The following is a 24,952-nucleotide window of genomic DNA, read 5'->3' as shown; positions in this document are numbered from 1 at the left end:
TAGGAAGCCAATTCTAGATTTAATTTTGGATTGGAGATGTTTAATGTGAGTCTGGAAGGAGAGTTTACAGTCTAACCAGACACCTAGGTTTTTATAGATGTCCACATATTCTAAGCCAGAACCGTCCAGAGTAGAGATGCTAGACGGGCTGGCACGTGCGAGCAGCGATCGGTTGACGAGCATGCATATAGTTTTATTTGCATTTAAGATCATTTGGGGTCCACGTAATGAGTGTTGTATGGCATTGAAGCTTGTCTGGAGGTTTGTTAACACAGTGTCCAAAGAAGGGCCAGAAGTATACAGAATGGTGTCGTAGAGGTGGATCAGAGAATAACCAGCAGCAAGAGCGACATCATTGATGTATACAGAGAAAAGAGCCGGCCCGAGAATTGAACCCTGTGGCACCCCCATAGAGACTGCGAGAGGTCCGGACAACAGGCCCTCCAATTTGACACACTGAACTCTATCTGAGAAGTATCAGACACCCACTGACATCAAATAACCTTAAATATGCACCACAATGTTTGGAAACATACATAGATGTAGGTTATCATTCATTAGGGACTTTGTTTATTTGGCTGAAGACTTGATAGTGTAGGACTGTGTATATTTTACAGTAAAAGTTTTATAATCATCATACAATAATCATTATTACTCTACCCAATGACTGTGCATGTTAAATCCAATTTCTATAAGTTCAGTTGAAAAGGCGTCCTGGAACAAAGGCAGGGAATTTGAAATGGTTTAGTTATCTTAAAACATCTTACCTCGTAGTCCCACATTCAGCCCTTTCTCCTGCAAACACAGAAGAGAGAAATGTCATTAAGAATATGAGGGCATGGTATGCACAGTGCGCAGGCTAACTCCTGCTCCTCTACCAGGGCTCAGTGAAGGATTTCATGGGAATAGTCAAAGCTATTGAGGGAGAACTGAATGGTCTAGCAACAACAGCATCCCTGAGACAAAGGCATTGAGCTGTCGCCGTAGAAACCTCAGAGAGGACCCTGTGGGGTGCAGGCCCGCTGCCCGAGGGAAGAAAAGGGCTCTGGGTGGGAGGTGGAAGACTGGGGGTACAGGGGGGGTCATCTCACACTGGTGACACTGTTTAATGTCAGTGCCAGCTCACTGAGCCCTTTGTCCCAAAGCCCTGTGCATGTCTCAGCACACAAAGAGACACATCTACACGCACAAGCACCAAACCCAAATATTCAAATAGTTTCACTTTCTTTCAAACTTTCACCAAAAACACACACACAGACAGCACCTCTCTCTCTCTCTCTCTCTCTCTCTCTCTCTCTCTCTCTCTCTCTCTCTCTCTCTCTCTCTCTCTCTCTCTCTCTCACACACACACACACACACACACACACACACACACACACACACACACACACACACACACACACACACACACACACACACACACACACACACACACACACACACACACACACACACACACACACACACACACACACACACACAAACACTGTCACGCCCTGACCATAGAGATCCTTTTTATTCTCTATTTTGGTTAGGTCGGGGTGTGACTAGGGTGGGTCGTCTAGTTTTTTCATTTCTATGTTGGCCTGGAATGGTTCCCAATCAGAGGCAGCTGTCTATCGTTGTCTCTGATTGGGGATCATATTTAGGCAGCCTTTTCCCACTGGGTTTTTGTGGGATCCTGTCTATGTCTAGTTGCCTGCGAGCACTACATTAGTTTCACGGTTTGTTTTGCGCGTTATTGTTTTCTGTGAGTTTCAGCCAATAAGCATGTGGAACTCTATGCATGCTGTGCCTTGGTCCATTAATTCAACCAACAATCGTGACACACACACACACACACACACAAACATTTTCTAATCTCAGGTAGACGTTGAGTGTAGGTTTGGCAGTGAAGAAGTCCGTTAGTTGTTATGACTGTAATCCGTATCCATCAGAAGAGTTCTCCCACTAACCACAGCTCTAACTGCTGCATCTATGAACTCATTTCAAAGCCAATAGTTAATCAAAGGTTTATTAACTAGGGTACAGAAAAGCCCTTGGTCTTTTATATAGAATCCATTGAGCATTGAATGAGAGACAATGGTGATGACTGACCCATTTCTCTATACATAATGTTGGCAGTACAGATGCCCTATCTTAATCTTAATGTTATGTTGATTTGTCCTGCCATCCAGGTCTCCAGTTGGTCATGTTGTACATATGTATATGTATAAGATGTTCTTTACACAATCCAAAAACCGTCCATTATAAATCGCAATCTGGGTCAGGTGAGCATGATTTGAAAGCTTGTTCTATTTCCAACAGAACTAGAGAAGTTATAAAACATGATCTTACAGTGTTCAGCTTCACAAGGCAGTTCAGAGAAACAGATGGTAATGTTGGTGGGTATAGAAAGGAGTCATGAGTGCATTCAGGTTCGTGTGCTGCAGCAGATTCTCTTCAAGAATAAACAAACATTAGCTCATTCTGTTCAGAACAACCCAGGGTATGACGACATGGCATCTTGTAATTGTACATCAAACTTAGTGATCAGAAACGTTGACCCTGTATAGGACATGAGTTTTATGATTGGCCCAGCGTCGTCCGGGTTAGGGGAGGGTTTGGCCCAGCGTCGTCCGGGTTAGGGGAGGGTTTGGCCCAGCGTCGTCCGGGTTAGGGGAGGGTTTGGCCCAGCGTCGTCCGGGTTAGGGGAGGGTTTGGCCCAGCGTCGTCCGGGTTAGGGGAGGGTTTGGCCCAGCGTCGTCCGGGTTAGGGGAGGGTTTGTCCCAGCGTCGTCCGGGTTAGGGGAGGGTTTGGCCCAGCGTCGTCCGGGTTAGGGGAGGGTTTGGACCAGCGTCGTCCGGGTTAGGGGAGGGTTTGGCCCAGCGTCGTCCGGGTTAGGGGAGGGTTTGTCCCAGCGTTGTCCGGGTTAGGGGAGGGTTTGTCCCAGCGTTGTCCGGGTTAGGGGAGGGTTTGGCCCAGCGTCGTCCGGGTTAGGGGAGGGTTTGTCCCAGCGTCGTCCGGGTTAGGGGAGGGTTTGTCCCAGCGTCGTCCGGGTTAGGGGAGGGTTTGTCCCAGCGTCGTCCGGGTTAGGGGAGAGTTTGGCCGGGGGGGCTTTACAAGTAGGCCGTCGTTGTAAATAAGAATTTGTTCTTAACGGCTGACTTGCCTAGTTGAATAAACGTTAAATAAAATGTGAGGTGCACATTTGTGTTTGGGTTGATTTACTACATCAAAGAGGTATTTATTATAATCCTCAACATCTCATCTTTTAAAATATACCAAGTCATCTTAATTTATAGCATTTCCCTCACTGTAACAACAAAAACATGTCAAAAGTAGCCCAATTACCAGGAGAGGTTGGGGCAGCTTCTTGTCGTGCGTGGTGTTCAGAACAGCTGTCAGTCAAACCCATACAATGCTGTGAAGCGCAGTCAGAGCTCTGACATCATGTATAGCATTCCAATTTAGGCGCTTATTAATGCCCAAATCTGCCATTTTCAACCCGTATATGGGTATGAGCGTAAAGGGTTAAGTGGGTTAAGTGTTTCATCGTAACTACAAGAATACAGCAGTAATTGGTGACTGAAGCACTTTTGTTCAATGAGCCAAATGCTTTATGTAAAAGATGTAAAGTTGAGGTCTCGATATTCTAAACCTACATTTCAAATACAGTGCCATAATCTAACAATAGGCAATGAATCATTATGATGGTGTATTTGTATGACTAGCTGTGAGTTCTACCTGCGTTAACTGGAGATATTCATGGTGAACCTCTCTACACCATCTAATACAGAAGATCTTGGTGCTTGCCTACGGAGCTGTGAGTGGAACGGCACCTCAGTACCTCCAGGCTCTGATCAGGCCCTACACCCAAACAAGGGCACTGCGTTCATCCACCTCTGGCCTGCTCGCCTCCCTACCACTGAGGAAGTACAGCTCCCGCTCAGCCCAGTCAAAACTGTTCGCTGCTCTGGCCCCCCAATGGTGGAACAAACTCCCTCACGACGCCAGGACAGCGGAGTCAATCACCACCTTCCGGAGACACCTGAAACCCCACCTCTTTAAGGAATACCTAGGATAGGATAAGTATCCCCCCCCCCCTTTAAGATTTAGATGCACTATTGTAAAGTGACTGTTCCACTGGATGTCATAAGGTGAATGCACCAATTTGTAAGTCGCTCTGGATAAGAGCGTCTGCTAAATGACTTAAATGTAAATGTAAGATCTGTGATTTCCACTCAGAATCCAGGAAGGAACAGTAGCTATCCCAGTCACATTGACTAGTTTTCATGTTGACATAGTGCTGTAGTAACCTATACAGTGAGGTCTGATGTGTGCACCATGTGGTATTCTCCATGGTCTCCAATAACACACACACACACACACACACACACACACACACACACACACACACACACACACACACACACACACACACACACACACACACACACACACACACACACACACACACACACACACACACACACACACACACACACACACACACACACACACACACACACACACACACACACACACACTTAATGAGCAGGCTAGATTGATCACCTGAATAATTAAACATTGTTGGTATGTCCCTACACAGACAGCAGCACTGGGCCACGATCACACAAACAAACAAGCTGTGGGCTATGTTCACATGAAAACACATTCAAGCAGTCTGAGGAATAAGTTTGAGGTATCAGTTCATAGAGATCTGAAGGTGACAGAGGAACATTAGGGATGCCTAGACTGACAAGACAAATCCATGTCGACCAAGTTTCTGCACTATATGTGAGTATGGTGTGAAATGATGTGTGTGTGTGTGTGCGTGCATGGCCTCAGCTGGTTGTGCCTGCTGTCCCTCTCTACTAGGTGAACCCCTGGTGCAGTAGCAGCTGCTGAGATGGTGCTGCTGGGAGCTGGGACATCCTGACTGATTGGGCGTAAACTACTCACGGCTGAGGTGACAAAGGACCTCCTGGGAGGGGCGGGGGTTTCTATTACCCATACTCCTCCAGGATCCTCCTAGAGGCTACAACATACAGGAACCAACCAGTGCAATGTCTCACTGGTGCAAATGAGAAGAGAGGAGTGGGGATCGATGGTGCTTTAGTGTTTTCTTGTGATTCCTTTGATGCAACTCGCCTTTGAATTTGAACTTAATTCCTCTTCCCTGGTTCCCTTCTGCCCCTTGAGAAGAAACAAGTTCATGTGGTCTCATCCAGGTTCCTCTGCCTGGTACAGATTTGCTCATTAGAGAAGAGCTCCACAACACTACTCGGCCTGATGGCGGCCATTTTACAGACCCATCACCTATCACATAGTGATTTTTGGCTCATACCGAGCTAGGCGTTGACACGCAAGGCCTGGCGCCTGCCATTAACATCACTGTGACCAGAAGGAAGTAGGAGCATTAAGAGAAGGGGTGTCAAACTAACATTGATTTAAATAGATATGATGTCATTGGTGGAGAGACCGAGGGGCCTTACCTTCTCCCAGTGTCTGCTTCAGGAGGTCATGTTTGGCCTGCAGTTTAATGATGAGGTTGCTGCCGTTCAGGAACTCCTTAAATTTCTGTGAACCCAAACAGACCAGATGAAGGTGTCAGTGAGTGAACAGTGCTAATGGGATGTGACTGGAACAGGCGGAGACGCCTGCCATCCACCACAGAGGCCAGAGAACACATTCAGTCAGTTTCATTCTGTACGGAACAAACTCAATCTGTTTCAGGGATAATTGGATTTCCATGTGATTTCCAAAGCATGGGGCTTGTCATATGTGTTTTATGGAATAGTGTGATGGCTGATGGCTTGATGTTGATGTGCAGTACTGTACACTGCAGTGGCTATGGCAGTACAGCCAGGTATGTTACTTAACTATGAAACAGATTTAACAGGCAGTTGTCCTGAGGCATGGCTGCATATCTCAGGGCAAAACAGGCAGGTATGAAGGCTATCTATAACAGGCAGGTATGAAGGCTGTCTATAACAGGCAGGTATGAAGGCTATCTATAACAGGCAGGTATGAAGGCTATCTATAACAGGCAGGTATGAAGGCTATCTATAACAGGCAGGTATGAAGGCTATCTATAACAGGCAGGTATGAAGGCTATCTATAACAGGCAGGTATGAAGGCTATCTATAACAGGCAGGTATGAAGGCTATCTATAACAGGCAGGTATGAAGGCTATCTATAACAGGCAGGTATGAAGGCTATCTATAACAGGCAGGTATGAAGGCTATCTATAACAGGCAGGTATGAAGGCTATCTATAACAGGCAGGTATGAAGGCTATCTATAACAGGCAGGTATGAAGGCTATCTATAACAGGCAGGTATGAAGGCTATCTATAACAGGCAGGTATGAAGGCTATCTATAACAGGCAGGTATGAAGGCTATCTATAACAGGCAGGTATGAAGGCTATCTATAACAGGCAGGTATGAAGGCTATCTATAACAGGCAGGTATGAAGGCTATCTATAACAGGCAGGTATGAAGGCTATCTATAACAGGCAGGTATGAAGGCTGTCTATAACAGGCAGGTATGAAGGCTATCTATAACAGGCAGGTATGAAGGCTATCTATAACAGGCAGGTATGAAGGCTATGTATAACAGGCAGGTATGAAGGCTATCTATAACAGGCAGGTATGAAGGCTATCTATAACAGGCAGGTATGAAGGCTATCTATAACAGGCAGGTATGAAGGCTATCTATAACAGGCAGGTATGAAGGCTATCTATAACAGGCAGGTATGAAGGCTATCTATAACAGGCAGGTATGAAGGCTATCTATAACAGGCAGGTATGAAGGCTATCTATAACAGGCAGGTATGAAGGCTATCTATAACAGGCAGGTATGAAGGCTATCTATAACAGGCAGGTATGAAGGCTATCTATAACAGGCAGGTATGAAGGCTATCTATAACAGGCAGGTATGAAGGCTATCTATAACAGGCAGGTATGAAGGCTATCTATAACAGGCAGGTATGAAGGCTATCTATAACAGGCAGGTATGAAGGCTATCTATAACAGGCAGGTATGAAGGCTATCTATAACAGGCAGGTATGAAGGCTATCTATAACAGGCAGGTATGAAGGCTATCTATAACAGGCAGGTATGAAGGCTATCTATAACAGGCAGGTATGAAGGCTATCTATAACAGGCAGGTATGAAGGCTATCTATAACAGGCAGGTATGAAGGCTATCTATAACAGGCAGGTATGAAGGCTATCTATAACAGGCAGGTATGAAGGCTATCTATAACAGGCAGGTATGAAGGCTATCTATAACAGGCAGGTATGAAGGCTATCTATAACAGGCAGGTATGAAGGCTATCTATAACAGGCAGGTATGAAGGCTATCTATAACAGGCAGGTATGAAGGCTATCTATAACAGGCAGGTATGAAGGCTATCTATAACAGGCAGGTATGAAGGCTATCTATAACAGGCAGGTATGAAGGCTATCTATAACAGGCAGGTATGAAGGCTATCTATAACAGGCAGGTATGAAGGCTATCTATAACAGGCAGGTATGAAGGCTATCTATAACAGGCAGGTATGAAGGCTATCTATAACAGGCAGGTATGAAGGCTATCTATAACAGGCAGGTATGAAGGCTATCTATAACAGGCAGGTATGAAGGCTATCTATAACAGGCAGGTATGAAGGCTATCTATAACAGGCAGGTATGAAGGCTATCTATAACAGGCAGGTATGAAGGCTATCTATAACAGGCAGGCATGAAGGCTATCTATAACAGGCAGGTATGAAGGCTATGTATAGCAGGCAGGTATGAAGGCTATGTATAACAGGCAGGTATGAAGGCTGTCTATAACAGGCAGGTATGAAGGCTATCTATAACAGGCAGGTATGAAGGCTATCTATAACAGGCAGGTATGAAGGCTATCTATAACAGGCAGGTATGAAGGCTATCTATAACAGGCAGGCATGAAGGCTATCTATAACAGGCAGGTATGAAGGCTATGTATAGCAGGCAGGTATGAAGGCTATGTATAACAGGCAGGTATGAAGGCTATGTATAACAGGCAGGTATGAAGGCTATGCATAACAGGCAGGTATGAAGGCTATCTATAACAGGCAGGTATGAAGGCTATGTATAACAGGCAGGTATGAAGGCTATGTATAGCAGGCAGGTATGAAGACTATGTATAGCAGGCAGGTATGAAGGCTATGTATAGCAGGCAGGTATGAAGGCTATGTATAGCAGGCAGGTATGAAGGCTATGTATAGCAGGCAGGTATGAAGACTATGTATAGCAGGCAGGTATGAAGGCTATGTATAACAGGCAGGTATGAAGGCTATGTATAACAGGCAGGTACTCACAGCTATGTATAGCAGGCAGGTATGAAGGCTATGCATAACAGGCAGGTATGAAGGCTATGTATAGCAGGCAGGTATGACGGCTATGCATAACAGGCAGGTATGAAGGCTATGTATAGCAGGCAGGTATGAAGGCTATGTATAGCAGGCAGGTATGACGGCTATGCATAACAGGCAGGTATGAAGGCTATGTATAGCAGGCAGGTATGAAGGCTATGTATAGCAGGCAGGTATGAAGGATATGTATAACAGGCAGGTATGAAGGCTATGTATAGCAGGCAGGTATGAAGACTATGTATAGCAGGCAGGTATGAAGACTATGTATAGCAGGCAGGTATGAAGGCTATGTATAGCAGGCAGGTATGAAGGCTATGTATAGCAGGCAGGTATGAAGGCTATGTATAGCAGGCAGGTATGACAACTATGTATAGCAGGCAGGTATGAAGGCTATGTATAGCAGGCAGGTATGACAACTATGTATAGCAGGCAGGTATGAAGACTATGTATAGCAGGCAGGTATGAAGACTATGTATAGCAGGCAGGTATGAAGGCTATGTATAGCAGGCAGGTATGAAGGCTATGTATAGCAGGCAGGTATGAAGGCTATGTATAGCAGGCAGGTATGAAGGCTATGTATAGCAGGCAGGTATGAAGGCTATGTATAGCAGGCAGGTATGAAGGCTATGTATAGCAGGCAGGTATGAAGGCTATGTATAGCAGGCAGGTATGAAGACTATGTATAGCAGGCAGGTATGAAGGCTATGTATAGCAGGCAGGTATGAAGGCTATGTATAGCAGGCAGGTATGAAGGCTATGTATAGCAGGCAGGTATGAAGGCTATGTATAGCAGGCAGGTATGAAGACTATGTATAGCAGGCAGGTATGAAGGCTATGTATAGCAGGCAGGTATGAAGGCTATGTATAGCAGGCAGGTATGAAGGCTATGTATAGCAGGCAGGTATGAAGGCTATGTATAGCAGGCAGGTATGAAGACTATGTATAGCAGGCAGGTATGAAGACTATGTATAGCAGGCAGGTATGAAGGCTATGTATAGCAGGCAGGTATGAAGGCTATGTATAGCAGGCAGGTATGAAGGCTATGTATAGCAGGCAGGTATGACAACTATGTATAGCAGGCAGGTATGAAGGCTATGTATAGCAGGCAGGTATGACAACTATGTATAGCAGGCAGGTATGAAGGCTATGTATAACAGGCAGGTATGAAGGCTATGTATAGCAGGCAGGTATGAAGGCTATGTATAGCAGGCAGGTATGAAGGCTATGTATAGCAGGCAGGTATGACAACTATGTATAGCAGGCAGGTATGAAGGCTATGTATAGCAGGCAGGTATGACAACTATGTATAGCAGGCAGGTATGAAGGCTATGTATAACAGGCAGGTACTCACAGTGAAGTAGAAGACCTCTGTCTCCTGCTGGTTTGCCCGTCTCTTGGCCACGTTCAGTTTGCTCATGTAGGTCTCAGAGGCAACAGACTTCATGGACTCATTGGAGCGGCTATGTTGGAAAGCATCGGACACATCAAAGTCCTCCACAGTCAGCATGTCCTGCATGGTCTGCATGGTGGCGTCCAGTGTCTTCCTCACCTACAGCAAAGGGAATGATTCAACAACTGACACGATGACAGATGAACTAGGATTTCCTACTCAGTCGGGGTGGCAGGGTAGCCTAGTGGTTAGAGCGTTGGACTAGTAACTGAAAGGTTGCAAGTTCGAATCCCTGAGCTGACATTGAAAATAAGAATTTGTTCTTAACTGACTTGCCTAGTAAAATAAAGGTCAAATAAAAAATAAAAAATTGATCCATGTCCTTCAGAACAACAAGAAAGGGAAGAATGTCAACAACAAAAAATGAAATGGTGACAAACGAAACAGCATTTCCTCCTCAGTCATTTGATCCAGGTCCTTTGTAACATAATAGGCTAACATAATAAGGATTTTTAAACTTCAGGGTTCCCTACGACATGTGCAAGGTCAAGTGTGAGCGATCACCAGCATATCCCATTTCAAAGACAAATTGACCCTGAATAACAACTGGTACGGGGCAGTGTACCAGATGACCCACTGGTCAGCCATCCATCAGAATAACAGCAGAATATGAAGAGCGTCTGGATGTAAAAGGGCTGCGGGCTCTTTCTCTATAGCGCTGAGATTACCCGCCAGTTATATGAGATGGAGGCATAGTCATCAGGGCAGGCTGTAGCTAGCTAGCCAGCCAGGGTCATTAGCACCTCCGTTAGCACTTGCATCTACTCAGAGGGTGAGAGGTGTGTGTGTGTGTGTGTGTGTGTGTGTGTGTGTGTGTGTGTGTGTGTGTGTGTGTGTGTGTGTGTGTGTGTGTGTGTGTGTGTGCGCGCGCACTGGCTGCTGCTCCCACTGAGAAGGACCAGTCATCACAACACACAATAGACCATCAACAGTGATGTACTGCATCTACATGGAACATGCACCCATTAGTGTTTTCACACAAGTTAATATCACAAGCTGAATATACTCTCTGCTCCCAAGGAGTGTGTGTGGGCCACTGAAATGGACTTGCGATGAGAACTGATGGTCTCTAAAGACCGGCTGAGTTTGGGCATGTCAAAGAGAGAGGTGACAGAAGCTACAGAGCAGTCTCAGTGGGGGGAAGCAACAGACACACTGGGGGGGGGGGGGCGCTATCATGGACTCCAGAGTGGTGCAGCTGTCTAAGGCATTGCATCTCAGTACTAGAGGCATCACTACAGACCCTGGTTCGATTCCAGGCTGTATCACAACCGGCTGTGATTGGGAGTCCTGTAGGGTGGTGCACAACTCGCCCAGTGTCGTCCGGGTTAGGGTTTGGCCGGATAGGCCGTCATTGTAAATAAGAATTTGTTCTTAACTGACTTGCCTAGTTAAATAAAGGTACATTTTTAAAAAGCCTTCACCTCCTCGTTCTCGATCTTGAGCGTGGCCAGGCGGGACTGCAGCTGGTGGTAGCGCATCAGAAGCTCAGTCTGCACAGGCTGCTGGGCACTCACCTGACACACCTGAGAGGACACATAGACAGAGGGGTACGGGCTGGGCAAACTGTCTCACGGGATTGGAAAAAAACATGCATGCTGCTGGCATGAATGTGGTTTCCATGGTTTAATAAATGTATTGTTTGTACTTGTAACTTGGATACATTTTGATAAAGATATAGTATGAATCTATAAATGTACCAAATGTATCAGTCATTTAACACCTCTCACCTCGTCCCCCATGTGGGGCAGGTACTCGAAGCGCATGGGAGGGCAGAACACCTGGTTGTGCATGTCCATGATCTTGTGCTTGTCGCTGCGGGAGTCCAGGTTGTCCACGGCGTTCTCCATGACGTCCAGGCCCTCGTGGCGACTAGTCTCCAGGTTGTACTCAGCTGACAGGTAGGTCCTGAAGGTACGTGCCAGGCTGGCATGGTAGCCCAGGTCGCAGCACTATAGATACAGTCATTATAGTATATTATAATACAATAACTAACATAAGAGTAGAATATAATAAAGGAGTTGATCATGACCTGACTGGAAGCATACGCCAAGGGTCCAGAGTTTTCCAGCACAGGTCATGTGTCTAAGAACATTATGAACAACCTAACAAACCAGTCTGAATCCATGCCCTCATTATACACAAGGCAATGTGATGAACTCAGTCTTTAGCATGCACACGATTTAGTTACACAATTCCGATCATTTCCTACAAGCATGTTACTAACCTGACCTCCAACATGAACTAAATTCCAAATTAAACACTGTTTGGGGTTAACGGGCAGAAATAGAATAATAGAATACACCAAATTAGAGAAGCAAGTACAGTATGACACCTAAGATAATTAGCTCAACCATGGAGCTGCATAAACTAACCTCATTACTATAGCCAAGTGGGTTTCTAAGAGGCTTCGAGGGGCCTGAGTCTGACTGCCTAGTGATTCACTAAACGCTCTTTCATAAACACACAGGAAGTTGCGCTCGACTCCAATGATAAACCCCCATATCTGCGGTTGTTTTATAACAGGGTCGGTGTACAATGAGTAAGGATATGGGAGCACAGAGCTCTTTATGGTACAGAGTTGTATTTCAACAGGCCACATCCCATAAGAAACACACTGCCTGGCTCTAATGAGTTCCATGCTTTGATTGAATCATGGTCCTATCATGAGTAGACTGTAGCAGGAGTGCTGACAGGCAGAATACTGGTACTGCAGAACTGATGACATTGTTCATTTGCATGCAAAAGACGTCTGTACTTTATTTTCATTGATTCGGGTGGACAGGGCCGACTTGCAGTGTGGATGTCTGTTTTGATGTCTGGCTGCTAGTGACTGTTTCTGTGTGGCATGACAAACAGGCCCTTATCCTCTGCAAAGCTTGTGGCGGCAAAGCACAGCGAGTCGTGCTCACAATCCCTTTCCCTGCAGTGGGGCCGGATTTGGGATGACATGGCCCCTTTTGCTTGCCAGACACAAGAAGCAGCTCCAACAAAGTGACCCAGCACAGAGACACAGCCGTCAATCAGAGGTCTCCGTCTGGCAGACCCCTGTGTAGCCTACAGCTCCTTCACACTTCACACAGCCGTCAATCAGAGGTCTCCGTCTGGCAGACCCCTGTGTAGCCTACAGCTCCTTCACACTTCACACAGCCGTCAATCAGAGGTCTCCGTCTGGCAGACTCCTGTGTAGCCTACAGCTCCTTCACACTTCACACAGCCGTCAATCAGAGGTCTCCGTCTGGCAGACCCCTGTGTAGCCTACAGCTCCTTCACACTTCACACAGCCGCCAATCAGAGGTCTCCGTCTGGCAGACCCCTGTGTAGCCTACAGCTCCTTCACACTTCACACAGCCGTCAATCAGAGGTCTCCGTCTGGCAGACCCCTGTGTAGCCTACAGCTCCTTCACACTTCACACAGCCGTCAATCAGAGGTCTCCGTCTGGCAGACCCCTGTGTAGCCTACAGCTCCTTCACACTTCACACAGCCGTCAATCAGAGGTCTCCGTCTGGCAGACCCCTGTGTAGCCTACAGCTCCTTCACACTTCACACAGCCGCCAATCAGAGGTCTCCGTCTGGCAGACCCCTGTGTAGCCTACAGCTCCTTCACACTTCACACAGCCGTCAATCAGAGGTCTCCGTCTGGCAGACCCCTGTGTAGCCTACAGCTCCTTCACACTTCACACAGCCGCCAATCAGAGGTCTCCGTCTGGCAGACCCCTGTGTAGCCTACAGCTCCTTCACACTTCACACAGCCGCCAATCAGAGGTCTCCGTCTGGCAGACCCCTGTGTAGCCTACAGCTCCTTCACACTTCACACAGCCGTCAATCAGAGGTCTCCGTCTGGCAGACCCCTGTGTAGCCTACAGCTCCTTCACACTTCACACAGCCGTCAATCAGAGGTCTCCGTCTGGCAGACCCCTGTGTAGCCTACAGCTCCTTCACACTTCACACAGCCGTCAATCAGAGGTCTCCGTCTGGCAGACCCCTGTGTAGCCTACAGCTCCTTCACACTTCACACAGCCGCCAATCAGAGGTCTCCGTCTGGCAGACCCCTGTGTAGCCTACAGCTCCTTCACACTTCACACAGCCGCCAATCAGAGGTCTCCGTCTGGCAGACCCCTGTGTAGCCTACAGCTCCTTCACACTTCACACAGCCGTCAATCAGAGGTCTCCGTCTGGCAGACCCCTGTGTAGCCTACAGCTCCTTCACACTTCACACGGCCGTCAATCAGAGGTCTCCGTCTGGCAGAACCCTGTGTAGCCTACAGCTCCTTCACACTTCACACGGCCGTCAATCAGAGGTCTCCGTCTGGCAGACCCCTGTGTAGCCTACAGCTCCTTCACACTTCACACAGCCGTCAATCAGAGGTCTCCATCTGGCAGACCCCTGTGTAGCCTACAGCTCCTTCACACTTCACACAGTCGATGTTTAGAACATTTTAAAGAGAAACATCCTGGATATAATCTCTCTCATTGTCAAAAGTCTGTCTAGCCTCAAGCCTCAATTCAATTGCATCATATGTTTCTAGGCATACAGTACTTTACATATGCAGGATCTCTGTATCCAACTCCCTGACCTGTTCAGAGTATTAGAAGAGGCCAGGCAGGCCTGGGGCAATACCACAGTAACCACCCAGCAGTAGACCAGCAGGGAGGTGGGAGAGAGGGGGAACATCTGGTGGTAGAATCACCAGGTAACCCAGGGCTGAATGATCCCTGCCACGACCACCATGTAACCCGGGGCTGAATGATCCCTGCCACAACCACCAGGTAACCCGGGGCTGAATGATCCCTGCCACGACCACCAGGTAACCCGGGGCTGAATGATCCCTGCCACAACCACCAGGTAACCCGGGGCTGAATGATCCCTGCCACGACCACCAGGTAACCCGGGGCTGAATGATCCCTGCCACGACCACCAGGTAACCCGGGGCTGAATGATCCCTGCCACAACCACCAGGTAACCCGGGGCTGAATGATCCCTGCCACGACCACCAGGTAACCCGGGGCTGAATGAACCCTGCCACAACCACCAGGTAACCCGGGGCTGAATGATCCCTGCCACAACCACCAGGTAACCCGGGGCTGAATGATCCCTGCCACAACCACCAGGTAACCCGGGCTGAATGATCCCTGCCACAACCACCAGGTAACCCGGGGCTGAATGATCCCTGCCACGACCACCAGGTAACCCGGGCTGAATGATCCCTGCCACAACCACCAGGTAACCCGGGGCTGAATGATCCCTGCCACGACCACCAGGTAACCCGGGGCTGAATGATCCCTGCCACGACCACCAGGTAACCCGGGGCTGAATGATCTCTGCCACGGCCACCAGGTAACCCGGGACTGAATGATCCCTGCCACGACCACCAGGTAACCTGGGGCTGAATGATCCCTGCCACAACCACCAGGTAACCCGGGGCTGAATGATCCCTGCCACGACCACCAGGTAACCCGGGGCTGAATGAACCCTGCCACAACCACCAGGTAACCCGGGGCTGAATGATCCCTGCCACAACCACCAGGTAACCCGGGGCTGAATGATCCCTGCCACAACCACCAGGTAACCCGGGCTGAATGATCCCTGCCACGACCACCAGGTAACCCGGGGCTGAATGATCCCTGCCACAACCACCAGGTAACCCGGGGCTGAATGATCCCTGCCACGACCACCAGGTAACCCGGGGCTGAATGATCCCTGCCACGACCACCAGGTAACCCGGGGCTGAATGATCTCTGCCACGGCCACCAGGTAACCCGGGACTGAATGATCCCTGCCACGACCACCAGGTAACCCGGGGCTGAATGATCCCTGCCACAACCACCAGGTAACCCGGGGCTGAATGATCCCTGCCACGACCACCAGGTAACCCGGGGCTGAATGATCCCTGCCACAACCACCAGGTAACCCGGGGCTGAATGATCCCTGCCACGACCACCAGGTAACCCGGGCTGAATGATCCCTGCCACAACCACCAGGTAACCCGGGGCTGAATGATCCCTGCCACGACCACCAGGTAACCCGGGCTGAATGATCCCTGCCACAACCACCAGGTAACCCGGGGCTGAATGATCCCTGCCACGACCACCAGGTAACCCGGGGCTGAATGATCCCTGCCACAACCACCAGGTAACCCGGGGCTGAATGATCCCTGCCACGACCACCAGGTAACCCGGGGCTGAATGAACCCTGCCACAACCACCAGGTAACCCGGGGCTGAATGATCCCTGCCACAACCACCAGGTAACCCGGGCTGAATGATCCCTGCCACAACCACCAGGTAACCCGGGGCTGAATGATCCCTGCCACGACCACCAGGTAACCCGGGGCTGAATGATACCTGCCACAACCACCAGGTAACCCGGGGCTGAATGATCCCTGCCACAACCACCAGGTAACCCGGGGCTGAATGATCCCTGCCACGACCACCAGGTAACCCGGGGCTGAATGATCCCTGCCACAACCACCAGGTAACCCGGGGCTGAATGATCCCTGCCACGACCACCAGGTAACCCGGGGCTGAATGATCTCTGCCACGGCCACCAGGTAACCCGGGGCTGAATGATCCCTGCCACGACCACCAGGTAACCCGGGGCTGAATGATCCCTGCCACGACCACCAGGTAACCCGGGGCTGTAATGATCCCTGCCACGACCACCAGGTAACCCGGGGCTGAATGATCCCTGCCACGACCACCAGGTAACCCGGGCTGAATGATCCCTGCCACAATCACCAGGTAACCCGGGGCTGAATGATCCCTGCCACAACCACCAGGTAACCCGGGGCTGAATGATCCCTGCCACGACCACCAGGTAACCCGGGGCTGAATGATCCCTGCCACGACCACCAGGTAACCCGGGGCTGAATGATCCCTGCCACAACCACCAGGTAACCCGGGGCTGAATGATCCCTGCCACGACCACCAGGTAACCCGGGGCTGAATGATCTCTGCCACGGCCACCAGGTAACCCGGGGCTGAATGATCCCTGCCACGACCACCAGGTAACCCGGGGCTGAATGATCCCTGCCACGACCACCAGGTAACCCGGGGCTGAATGATCCCTGCCACAACCACCAGGTAACCCGGGGCTGAATGATCCCTGCCACGACCACCAGGTAACCCGGGGCTGAATGATCCCTGCCACAATCACCAGGTAACCCGGGGCTGAATGATCCCTGCCACAACCACCAGGTAACCCGGGGCTGAATGATCCCTGCCACGACCACCAGGTAACCCGGGGCTGAATGATCCCTGCCACAACCACCAGGTAACCCGGGGCTGAATGATCCCTGCCACGACCACCAGGTAACCCGGGGCTGAATGATCCCTGCCACGGCCACCAGGTAACCCGGGGCTGAATGATCCCTGCCACGACCACCAGGTAACCCGGGGCTGAATGATCCCTGCCACGACCACCAGGTAACCCGGGGCTGAATGATCCCTGCCACAACCACCAGGTAACCCGGGGCTGAATGAACCCTGCCAACCATACTGGCCACATAGCTGCCTGTATACACAGAGCCTGCACCCAGACCCTGGCTAGGGTTTCATTCCTCCAGCCATTAGTGGTCCACAAAGCAAACTCACCCTGTTCACCAACCGTAATCACAGACTTCTCAAGCATACTTGCTGCTGGGCTGCATTGGCTTTGCATTTTGAATTATGATGGTGGTTCACCTAGGTATGGTCTTTTCTGTCATGTAACTGTGTATTTCTCTCTATTTCTATAATCCAATGGATACTCTGGAGGGGAAGTTGCATACAGTTCAACGTAACACATTATTTATTAGAAGTGGACCAAAAGAAGAGGGTGAAAACCCTGGCTGTACTGTAGATTTGAGGAATGAAGTAAAATAAAAGGGAAGTGTTTTGTTTTGAAGTAGGAAGCACATAGGACCAGATTCGTTTCTGTGTGCGTGTGTGTGTGTATGTGTGTGTGTATATGTGTGTGTGTGTGTGTGTGTGTGTGTGTGTGTGTGTGTGTGTGTGTGTGTGTGTGTGTGTGTGTGTGTGTGTGTGTGTGTGTGTGTGTGTGTGTGTGTGTGTGTGTGTGTGTGTGTGTGTGTGTGTGTGTGTGTGTGTGTGTGTGTGTGTGTGTGCCACCCAGGGTCATGTTTCACCATCAGTGTGTTTTAGTTGGCTCCCTGGGAGAGTGTGGTGTGTGACAGTAACAGGGCCACGCTCCGCTCCAAGTCTCTCAGCACAGCTTCCAAAGGGGCCTTACCCCTGACAGCACTCCAAGCCCTCCCAGATATATGAGGGCATGACAGATGGAGGAAAGGAGAACAGGGGTAAGAGAGGGAAGAGAAGACCAGGAGGAAGGTATTCTGACTGTCAACACTGAACCATTCCCTTGACAGGAAGTCATCATTCATATTCCAGAAGAATCATAACAATGCCTTTTGGGTGGTAACATATAGTCATTCAGTTAGATATAGTCATTCAGCCACTCAGTTAGACATACAACAGTACTACTGGAGTGCTTAGAACAAACTATTGTGTTTGAGATTAAGAGACACAAAATGGATGTAAACACTTTCAGTGTTTCAAACCAACAGAGCAGCTTGAAGCAATACAGCAAACGGGCTAAGAACCGTGAAACAGATGGTGAGAATATATAGTGTAGCAACGTTAGACCAACATTAGACCAACGTTACACCAACATTACACCAACCTTAGACCAACGTTAGACCAACATTAGACCAATGTTAGACCAACATTACACCAACCTTAGACCAACGTTAGACCAACATTAGACCAACGTTACACCAATGTTAGGCCAACATTACACCAACCTTAGACCAACATTAGACCAACATTAGACCAATGTTAGATCAACATTACACCAACCTTAGACCAACGTTAGACCAACATTAGACCAACGTTAGACCAACATTGGACAATCCCAGCTGTGAGACACAAACCAGCCTGTGTGTCTATCGCATACTTACATCAATCATATCAGAGACATCGTGGATGTAGTATTTCGCCACAACGGCATTCGTTGCTGCCAGGTTCAACAAATAGTCGTTGCGGGCTTTAGTGCACTTCAGCTTGTTCTCAGAGTACTTGGCTTGCCTCTGGGGGAAGGAGAGGGGAGAAAGACAGAGAAATGGAGAGCAGACAAAGAGGGGGAGAACAGTCCACGATATGAAGCAACGTTGAGTGGGCTAAATGGTATTTGCACAATAACATAGGAGGATTGCTGTGCAGCCTGATGGCCTGGCTTAGTGTTGTAAGGAAAGAGGTTAGAGGGGTCCACTGTAAGAGATGTTTTTTAAGAATCCCCATGTCGACAATATCATAAGTGGTCTACCCAGGCTGGTCCTTCAGTCACTCCCTCACAGCCATTCTGTCTGTCTGCTAACACTTGGCACAACAATCTGCACAGCCCAGATGTGAACAATTGAAATAGCCATAAAATATTGTTTCGGTCCAGTGTGCTTGCAAACAAAAACAGACTAACACAAACAGTCACACGAGTGTTCTCCAATTGTGCCCACACATAAAACAAGTCATGTTTACAATGTGTCAATGACAGGTCATCTACGAGAATGAAATCTATAGAAATATGCTGTACTTAAACAGTTTAGATTTCTCATTGCAGAAATAACACAGAACTCTAGATGGTGCACTGGCTTTGTTGCTATGGGTAACTGGACATGCTGCATCTGCTTAACGCATCCGGCTGGGAAATATTACATGATTCATAAAACAGAAGAAGTAGTCGTCTGCTGTTCACATAGCATCACTAATGGATGCTAGTAGACCAATACATAATGGTATTGACAAAAACAATTGACTGAAATGGAAAGCAGCGGCACAGAATCATTGAGACTTGGCTCACAAGCAGGACTAAAGAGAGAGACAATTTAACAGCCAAACCTCCACTTGTGTCTGTGTGTGAGTGTGTTTGAAACCACTCATTATCCTCTTCCCGATGGATAATACTGGATAACATGTACTTCAAATACATACACATGTACTTCAAATATACATGATTCACTAACTCAAATTGCACATGTCCATTATCATGCAAATGAAGACAGTACATTGGAGAAAAGGGGATTATGGCTTGATTGTCTCATATCCTTGTCTCCTCTCCTTCTTGTCTCCTCTCCTTCTTTGTTCGGAGGTAGCTAGAAGGATTCTGAATGAGGCTGCCACTGTAGCCTGCTAAATTAAGTCACTAGGCAGCGCAGAGAGAAATAACGTCCATAGCTACAGCAAGTTATAAATAGTGAGTGGGGTTGGTATGGTTCTCCTGGCAGCATCTCTGTAGAGATGGCAGCCTGAGGAGGGAGGAAAGCTGTTGGCCTGACAGCCTTTTGATTCCCTGAGCTGCACCGATAAGGGAGATGCATTGCAGAAATTCCCCCTGAAAATCTAATCAAATTGTATTTGTCACATGTGCCGAATACAACAGGTGTAGGCTTTACCATGACATGCCCTTGCCAAAAACGCAGCTTTCAGAGTGCATGTGTGTCTAGCTGTGGACCCATGCTCCGGGCGGTCGGCTCGCTCTCTCAGAGCGGTGAGCTTAAACAATGGACCTGCACCCACTCTCACAAAGCCTTACTATCTTTTCATGCACATACTACTGAGAGGATCCCTCTGGCCCAAAATGGGCGCACAAAATAACACTTATGGAAGTGACTAGGCTGAAAACGTAGAGTACCAGCAGCAGTCCCAGCCAACAGCTGTTATAGATATTATTACGGTCATCAAGCCTTGGTGTCAGCCTCACCTTCTCCTTCATCTTCTCGATCTTCCTGACGGAGCTGCGTCTCTGGGGCCGGTCCTCGTGGCGCAGCAGGTGGACGTTGAGGTCAGCAGACTTACTGAACTGCTTCTCCTCCTGCTTCTCAGCGTCCTTCAGCTTGCTCTCAGCGCTGATGCTCTCTGTGTGGTACATGTGGTAGGTCTTCATCACCTGGAGGAGCAGGACAGGATGAAGAGGGTGGAACAAAAACTGGAAGTAGAGCAAACAAATGGGTGACCTGAGGTGACACATAGTTTGAATCTCTGCTATACTAACATCAAGCTGCATGATATATTCCCTTCAACGTTGGCATGTGGAAGCTGTTATTTGCCCCTTTGTTGGCCTAAGCTCAGTGAGTGTACACACAAGCAAGAATACGTGCGTGTGCACACACAGACAGACACACATGCACACACACACTGTAGGGTGTGTTTCTACTTCAGTACTCGTGTCCCCCATTTAGCCAGCAGATGCCAGTCAGATAATGTTTTCAATGGAGCATGACTGGCAGACAGACAGACAGACAGCACAGCATATCACAGTGGGTCTAAACCTCAGACAGACAGACAGACAGACAGACAGACAGACAGACAGACAGACAGACAGACAGACAGACAGACAGACAGACAGACAGACAGACAGACAGACAGACAGACAGACAGACAGACAGACAGACAGACAGACAGACAGACAGACAGACAGACAGACAGACAGACAGACAGACAGACAGACAGACACCCTTGTAAAGTAGAGCCCTGATGTGCGCAGCATCTTAAAACGCCTCCTGTGCGTTTTACTCGACAGTGAGTGAGACCCAGTACTATAACTAGATACACCCCAGGATGTTAGACTGACTGAGAGCCTGACATTAACGCTAGTTTGTTCTCTTCCAGTAGTTAATGCTCACTTTGTGTAGCATCATGTGACTGGATGGTGTGGCTGCCTTTCATCTGGAAAGAGTACTAGACCCTTATGTGACCACCACAGGGTTAATGGGTTAGTTCGGGTTATGTCAACTCAAACACACAGACAGAATCTCTACTATTTCCATCTGACTGCTAGTGTGTGATAGTAAGGTTTCTTAGTCAGAAGAACAGCATGTATCCGTCATCTAGTCTATGTTTCCACCAACAGAGCTCCACTGCACAAGGTGCTACAAGTCTTAGGAGAAAAAGAAAAAAAAGACAAAGATTTGAAAGGCAAAAGAGAAAAAAACAAAGAAAATAAAAACTATGATCTACTCTGGTATATGACAGAGCTCACAGTAGAAAGAAGTCACTCCAGTGTTTCGAGAAACTAGGTCAGCAGTGTGCATATCCCTAAGTTGGCAACCCAGTTTCCAGTCAACTTTGAGCAGCACAACTAAAAGACCTGCAGCTAAAGACAAAGACATTTGCAGGAACATTGAGGTGAGGCAGGGTCTCCCTTCCAGGAGGTGTGTGTGGTTACGGTGAGTCTCCACTCAGACAATAACCTGAGGCTATTTGACTTAGGAACACGCTCTCTGTTTTTGCACTGATGAAAGCTACCAGGAACATATTCCATTGTGGAAATACAGACATACGTGATTTCCACTTAAAGTGAACCATGGCTGCAGCACTGACATGTTAATGCAGAGACCTCACCCAACCTAGCATGACAGACAGCTAGCACAGCACAGACAGCACAGAACAGTGGGTCTAACCCTCAGACAGACAGCTAGCACAGCACAGACAGCACATAACAGTGGGTCTAACCCTCAGACAGACAGCTAGCACAGCACAGAACAGTGGGTCTAAACCTCAGACAGACAGATAGCACAGCACAGACAGCACATAACAGTGGGTCTAACCCTCAGACAGACAGCTAGCACAGCACAGACAGCACAGAACAGTGGGTCTAACCCTCAGACAGACAGATAGCACAGCACAGACAGCACAGAACAGTGGGTCTAACCCTCAGACAGACAGAGACAGACCGACAACACAGAACAGTGCGTCTAACCCTCAGACAGACAGAGACCGACAACACAGAACAGTGGGTCTAACCCTCAGACAGACAGAGACAGACCGACAACACAGAACAGTGGGTCTAACCCTCAGACAGACAGAGACAGACCGACAACACAGAACAGTGGGTCTAACCCTCAGACAGACAGAGACCGACAACACAGAACAGTGGGTCTAACCCTCAGACAGACAGAGACCGACAACACAGAACAGTGGGTCTAACCCTCAGACAGACAGAGACCGACAACACAGAACAGTGGGTCTAACCCTCAGACAGACAGAGACAGACCGACAACACAGAACAGTGGGTCTAACCCTCAGACAGACAGAGACCGACAACACAGAACAGTGGGTCTAACCCTCAGACAGACAGAGACAGACCGACAACACAGAACAGTGGGTCTAACCCTCAGACAGACAGAGACAGACCGACAACACAGAACAGTGGGTCTAACCCTCAGACAGACAGAGACCGACAACACAGAACAGTGGGTCTAACCCTCAGACAGACAGAGACAGACCGACAACACAGAACAGTGGGTCTAACCCTCAGACAGACAGAGACCGACAACACAGAACAGTGGGTCTAACCCTCAGACAGACAGACAGAGACCGACAACACAGAACAGTGGGTCTAACCCTCAGACAGACAGAGACCGACAACACAGAACAGTGGGTCTAACCCTCAGACAGACAGAGACCGACAACACAGAACAGTGGGTCTAACCCTTAGACAGACAGAGACCGACAACACAGAACAGTGGGTCTAACCCTCAGACAGACAGAGACAGACCGACAACACAGAACAGTGGGTCTAACCCTCAGACAGACAGAGACCGACAACACAGAACAGTGGGTCTAACCCTCAGACAGACAGAGACAGACCGACAACACAGAACAGTGCGTCTAACCCTCAGACAGACAGAGACCGACAACACAGAACAGTGGGTCTAACCCTCAGACAGACAGAGACAGACCGACAACACAGAACAGTGGGTCTAACCCTCAGACAGACAGAGACCGACAACACAGAACAGTGGGTCTAACCCTCAGACAGACAGAGACCGACAACACAGAACAGTGGGTCTAACCCTCAGACAGACAGAGACAGACCGACAACACAGAACAGTGGGTCTACCTTTTAGAATTTGAATTTTGTTTACTTTCTGAATTGCCTAGAATTGCAATTTCCACTGAAAGTAAACTGTGGCTGCAGCATTAAAGAGACCTCACTCAACCTAACATGTTGCCACAAATGTGCCACTATTTTATTCTGTGTTCTATGAGCCTGTGAATTAAAGCCAAAGTGTTTTCCTGTAGTTTGTCAACTGGAAAATATGAATGGGTTGTGTGAGGAAACCTGTCACAATAAACATGTCCGTTATGGATAACAATTACCAGTTACAGGAGCACCCGGAATGAAACGGGAGAGAGATGGAGAAACTGGGCCTGTTGCAACACTGACACGGTCTGTATCAGACTGTTCTGCTCATCTCAGACCCAGGTTGGAGACTGAGAGAACATATCATCTCCATCATTTGTTTAAACAAACTTACTACCAGGGTGTTGTGCTGCTGCATTCATTAGACAAACAGCCTCTAGTGGGACAGAGTTAAATAACAAATGAACCAAGTGAACTGCAGCATGACTTTTTGTCCCTGTGCTATCTGGATCAGCACAGCCAGGTGAGTAATTGACTCTGTGATCCACTAAAGAGATTGCAGGTCTTTGCTCTCATTTCTCATTTCAGATTCACTAGATATAATTGAAGCCACGGGCATCAAGCCTCGCGCCCTCAAATCAATATCTGTCTCAGCGGCAGCAGATACTTTTAACAATGTTTGAACAATAGCTGAAGCCCAACACTCTTAAATCACTCCCCTCTGTGTTAGTGCATGTGAAAGGCATTCACAAGGGATTTCTGCAATTCTACTTCTGACTAAATACATTGTTGTTCGCAGTCCATAAGATCTGTCATCTGATTACCAATTAGCCAATAGCGTCAAATGTTCTAGGAGCTAAATTGCTCCATTTGTTTTTTGCCGCCCAATGTTTTTCAACTGCAATTTTATACAGAGAAAAACTATAACGACAGTGGAAACCATAATCATCATTATCATCGCCATCAGAGTCTTTCGGGAAAAAGTCACTGCTGTAGGTTTTTGATTAGTTTGATTTTTGATCGGCCACCACATGATGCAGATGGGGCTTGAAGACGAGAGGGATCATTTGAGAGCCTCTCCCCGTTATCATAAAACATTATCATGGCTATTCTATTCTACCGACATATTTATCCAAGCCATGGCTGGGCTGGGCCTAGCTGTTGAAGAGCAGAGGGAGCAGGGTAATAATGATCTATTC

At 48.2% G+C, this 24,952-nt stretch overlaps 1 protein-coding gene across 3 annotated transcripts in view; it reads right to left on the bottom strand.

Annotated features, from left to right (window-relative positions):
- Positions 1-24,952, bottom strand: part of LOC124031244 (SLIT-ROBO Rho GTPase-activating protein 3) — a 134,039-nt gene that overhangs the window by 28,364 nt on the left and 80,723 nt on the right. For all 3 annotated transcript variants that reach the window (XR_006838097.1, XM_046342295.1, XM_046342296.1), the window contains exons 5-11: positions 20,589-20,774; positions 18,793-18,921; positions 11,566-11,787; positions 11,260-11,361; positions 9,737-9,934; positions 5,478-5,562; positions 768-795 (exon numbers count right to left, since the gene is read on the bottom strand). Coding sequence is in view for 2 of the 3 variants with exons in the window: in XM_046342295.1 (XP_046198251.1) it covers positions 768-795; positions 5,478-5,562; positions 9,737-9,934; positions 11,260-11,361; positions 11,566-11,787; positions 18,793-18,921; positions 20,589-20,774 (950 nt within the window). In the remaining variant the exon portion in view is untranslated. The remainder of the gene's footprint in view (positions 1-767; positions 796-5,477; positions 5,563-9,736; positions 9,935-11,259; positions 11,362-11,565; positions 11,788-18,792; positions 18,922-20,588; positions 20,775-24,952) is intronic.

Source organism: Oncorhynchus gorbuscha, linkage group LG03 (assembly GCF_021184085.1).
Source record: "Oncorhynchus gorbuscha isolate QuinsamMale2020 ecotype Even-year linkage group LG03, OgorEven_v1.0, whole genome shotgun sequence".
Taxonomy (NCBI): domain Eukaryota; kingdom Metazoa; phylum Chordata; class Actinopteri; order Salmoniformes; family Salmonidae; genus Oncorhynchus; species Oncorhynchus gorbuscha.
Note: the sequence above shows the minus strand (reverse complement) of the source record. Positions and strands in the feature narration are given on the sequence as shown.